Genomic DNA, 4343 nt, shown 5'->3' with positions numbered 1-4343 from the left:
GAAGAGACAGGAGACTTTTTCTTGCCTCTTTGTTTCCTGGTGTGTGAGGAGAGGGGTTTAAGCACGCCACTTAAAGGAGCTCCAGTAACGGGCGCAGAGCTGCTGAAGAGACAGGAGACTTTTTCTTGCCTCTTTGCTTCCTGGGGCACGAGGAGAGGGGATTAAGCATACCATGTAAAGGAGCTCCAGAAACGGGTGCAAGCCGCAGCTGTCGGCACAGACAGCAGAGACGCGTGTGGGACGCTAGGTTTGCTGCTGCCACCACCAAAAGGCCTGTGTGCGAGCACAGGTCACTCTCCACACCTCCCCTCCCGGGAGCCGGTGCAGCCCACCACTGCCAGGGTCCCGGGATCCAGGGACAGCTTCCCCGGGAGAACGCACGGCGCGCCTCAGGCTGGTGCAACATCCTGCCAGCCTCTGCCGCCGCAGGCTCGCCCTGCATCTGTACCCCTCCCTCCCCCCTGGCCTGAGTGAGCCAGAGCCCCCGAATCAGAGGATCCTTTAACCCCGTCCTGTCTGAGTGAAGAGCAGATGCCCTCAGGTGACCTACACAGAGAGGCGGGTCCAAATCCAAAGCTGAACCCCGGGAGCTGTGCGAGCAAAGAAGACAAAGGGAAAACTCTCCCAGCAGCCTCAGGAGCAGCGGATTAAATCTCCACAATCAACTTGATGTACCCTGCATCTGTGGAATACCTGAATAGACAACGAATCATCCCAAATTGAGGAGGTGGACTTTGGGAGCAACGATCTATACATTTTTTTCGCTTTTTCTCGTTTTGTGAGTGTGTATGTGTATGCTTCTGTGTGTTATTTTGTCTGTATAGCTTTGCTTTTACCATTTGTCCTAGGGTTCTGTCTGTCCTTTTTTGTTTGTTTGCTTTTTTAGTATAGTTTTTAGCACCTGTTATCATTGGTAGATTTGTTTTTTGGTTTGGTTGCTCTTTTCTTTTCCTTTTTTAAATTACTTTAAAAATAATTATTAAAAATTTTTTTATTTTAATAACTATTTTACTTTATTTTATTTTATTTTATCTTCTTCCTTCCTTCCTTCCTCCCTCCCTCCCTCCCTCTCTCTCTCTCTCTCTCTCTCTCTCTTTCTTTCTTTTTTCTCCCTTTTATTCTGAGCCGTGTGGATGGCAGGCTCTTGGTGCTCCAGCCAGGTGTCAGGGCTGTGCCTCTGAGGTGGGAGAGCCAAGTTCAGGACACTGGTCCACAAGAGACCTCCCAGCTCCATGTAATATGAAACAGCAAATATCTCCCAGAGGTCTCCATCTCAATGACCCACTGAACCAACCTTAGCCACTGGGGACAGACACCAAAAACAACGGGAACTACGAACATGCGGCCTGCGAAAAGGAGACTCCAAACACACTACGTTAAGCAAAATGAGAAGACAGAGAAACTCACAGCAGATGAAGGAGCAAGGCAAAAACCCACCAGACCTAAGAAATGAAGAGGAAATAGGCAGTCTACCTGAAAAAGAATTCAGAATAATGATAGTAAAGATGATTGAAACTCTTGGAAATAGAATGGAGGAAATACAAGAAACGTTTAACAAAGACCTAGAAGAACTAAAGAGGAAACCAGCAACAATGAACAACACAATAAATGAAATTAAAAATTCTCTAGAAGGGCTCAATAGCAGAATAACTGAGGCAGAAGAATGGAGAAATGACCTGGAAGATAAAAGAGTGGAAATAACTACTGCAGAGCAGCAAAGTCCTAACAGGGCGCTGCTGGGTGGTGGAGAGGGCACGATGGAACATCCCCCAGACCTATCTGATGCCCTTCTCAGGCCTTACTTAGTCACAAGTTTCCACAAGGTTATTTGCAACACCAGCAAAATGAGAGCACCAAATCTTTACAATACAAGATATATTCGGCGTAGCTCTGTAGATTCACCTACACACATCAATGAAGACAGAGGACCTGTCAATTCCCTAGTTGACATTAATGTTTTCCTATCTATCAGTCTGCTTTATTTACCTTTGGTATTGTTGATTTCTCTGATGTTGGCTGCTCACTTGATCTGGAAACTGCTTTTTCATTATGAGTATGCTTGCTTCCCGTATCTGGTGAGTGCTTGGGTACGCTTTTTGGCTGAAAACACACACACACACACACACACACACACACACACACACCCCCCACAATGTTAACAATATGACAAATATTGCTACTTTTCTCTATGGAATAGAAAGTATTCATAACAGCTGTGTTTTATGCAGTTTTTTATTGTGCGAATTTAAATTAGAATGATATGTGACAAAATTTCACTTTGAGTACAAAATTTGAAACAATGTAAACCCTTCCTCCCAAATTCAGCAAGAATCACCTGAACAAATTGCAAATCCTGCTAATGCCACATGGTGGTGCCATTTTAGCGGAAAAACAAATACCAGCCATGCTCAGCAGGACTTGAATGTTGAAAGATGAGAGTTCAGAATTTTATCCTTCACCGAAAAACAAAGAAAAACAAAGAAAAAAAGGTTTCCCCTTATGATATCAGGTCCTAATGATGATCATTTACCTCTGTGTGTTCCTTTGGCTTTACTTCTTGGGTTTTTTTCTCATGAACCACAGATGGCTGTCAATTTCAAAAGAAAAAATCTCAATTACATGAGAGTACATTGTTTTTATATTTCCAAATAAGCTCAAACCCAAAAATCCCAATTAGACCATTCTGCCTCTCTTAGGAAAGGCCCAGTTAGAAAAGTAGATGTTGCTATCTGGTTGATAGTAATCCTACCAACAGTCTGATTATGATAATTATCAGAAAAATAATGAAAAATGTAGTATTTCATCTAGAATGGTTTTTCAAACAGCTATGTATCTCTAAATTATTGGCTGTTTTTCACAATTCACGTAGATCCTTGATAACTGCAAGTCCATCCACAGAGACGTCAAATGATTGCTTTGACCACTGAGTTTGCTGACAGGGGATCCTACTTTAGAAATTAAAATTGATTTTCAAAAAAATCTCCTTTCATAGGAGACGAACACTGTATTTTTTTAGTTAAATGTTTTATATGGTCTTTTCTGTGCTACAAGTAGAGAAGACAGGTATCACTAGAAACCCAATTCTCTTGAGACTGAGTAACCAAAAACATTTAAATACAGAATAGAAGACAACTTCCACTGGCTGCTGAATTATTCTTCTATAGGGGACTATGTAATTACCATCCTCAGGGGCCACCAAGAGGGCCTTACACAAAATCATATAAACTTCATCTTTCACCCAGATGACTCTGCCCACTGCACTCCCCACCCTTGCCTGCACTTAAAGTACTTCAGCCCAAATCACCTTTGTGCTTCCCTACAGGAAACCTTGTGGTCTGAATAGCTGCTCAAGTGTACTTGAAAGAAATAAAGTATAGCACCTTATTGAAGAGAAACATTTGCCCTGCCTGCAGACACCCTGGCATCATCTCCATATGGACTGGAATTGGCTTTCAGTCTAGACAGCCATCAGTCAGGAAAGCAAGGGAAGCCGTTCCCAAGGGAAAGTCAGAGCTGTCTCCTGAGTAACTGATAACTAGTTCCACCAATGGAAATAAGACCATCAAGATAAACCCAGGGTCTAGTCTAAGGAGAGACTCTCATCTTTAAGCTATCTAGGTGTTGGGTTCAACAGACACCTTTATTCTTGATGTCTCATCATTAAAGTAATCAAATACTCATTACCCTTTGTCCCTTGTCCTTTGTTCCTGTTGCTTTTTTTAAAATTACTTCAGCTATAACAAAAATCTAGATTTGAATAAAATGCCTTCTGAAGTAGATTTGTAAAATACTATTCATTTTAACAATATATGGATTTAATGTTATAATTATTTTATATACACTCTATATAATCATGTTCAAAAGGATAACTAAAATTAATTTAATTAGCTGACAAAATTTTTTTTTTACCATTTAGTAGCACCAATAGAGGAAATTAGTTACTCATTATTGTTGCAAAGAATCCAAATAATTCACTAGCTGACTTAAATCATTTACCTTAGTTGACTGTGACTTCTTCTCAGGTTCTGTTTTTACAACCTAAATTCAGAAAAAGAAAGAAAAAGAAAGGAAGGAAAAATGAACATAGTTTACAAAGTTTATCATATATTTTCTTCAACTAAGGAAGCTAAAAAAGATAATTTTTATGTATTTATAAGTATAAACTTAATGAGTTAAAATTATACTTTTCTTGGAACTGTAACTCTTTATTTATTTATTTATTTATTTATTTATTTGGCCACACCACTATTTATTTATTTATTTATTTATTTATTTATTTATTTATTTATTTATTTATTTATTTATTTATTTATTTATTTATTTATTTATTTATTTATTTATTT

The 4343-nt window shown here is 39.4% G+C and overlaps 1 protein-coding gene across 10 annotated transcripts in view; it reads right to left on the bottom strand.

The window, feature by feature from the left end:
• Positions 1 to 4343, bottom strand: part of CAST (calpastatin) — a 142694-nt gene that overhangs the window by 52533 nt on the left and 85818 nt on the right. For all 10 annotated transcript variants that reach the window (XM_024131461.3, XM_024131424.3, XM_024131669.3 and 7 more), the window contains 3 exons: positions 3997 to 4038; positions 2531 to 2587; positions 1987 to 2100 (listed from right to left, as the gene is read on the bottom strand). In XM_024131461.3, the coding sequence (XP_023987229.1) occupies positions 1987 to 2100; positions 2531 to 2587; positions 3997 to 4038 (213 nt within the window). The remainder of the gene's footprint in view (positions 1 to 1986; positions 2101 to 2530; positions 2588 to 3996; positions 4039 to 4343) is intronic.

The sequence above is a fragment of the Physeter macrocephalus genome, chromosome 8 (genome assembly GCF_002837175.3).
Source record: "Physeter macrocephalus isolate SW-GA chromosome 8, ASM283717v5, whole genome shotgun sequence".
Taxonomy (NCBI): Eukaryota; Metazoa; Chordata; class Mammalia; order Artiodactyla; family Physeteridae; genus Physeter; species Physeter macrocephalus.
Note: the sequence above shows the minus strand (reverse complement) of the source record. Positions and strands in the feature narration are given on the sequence as shown.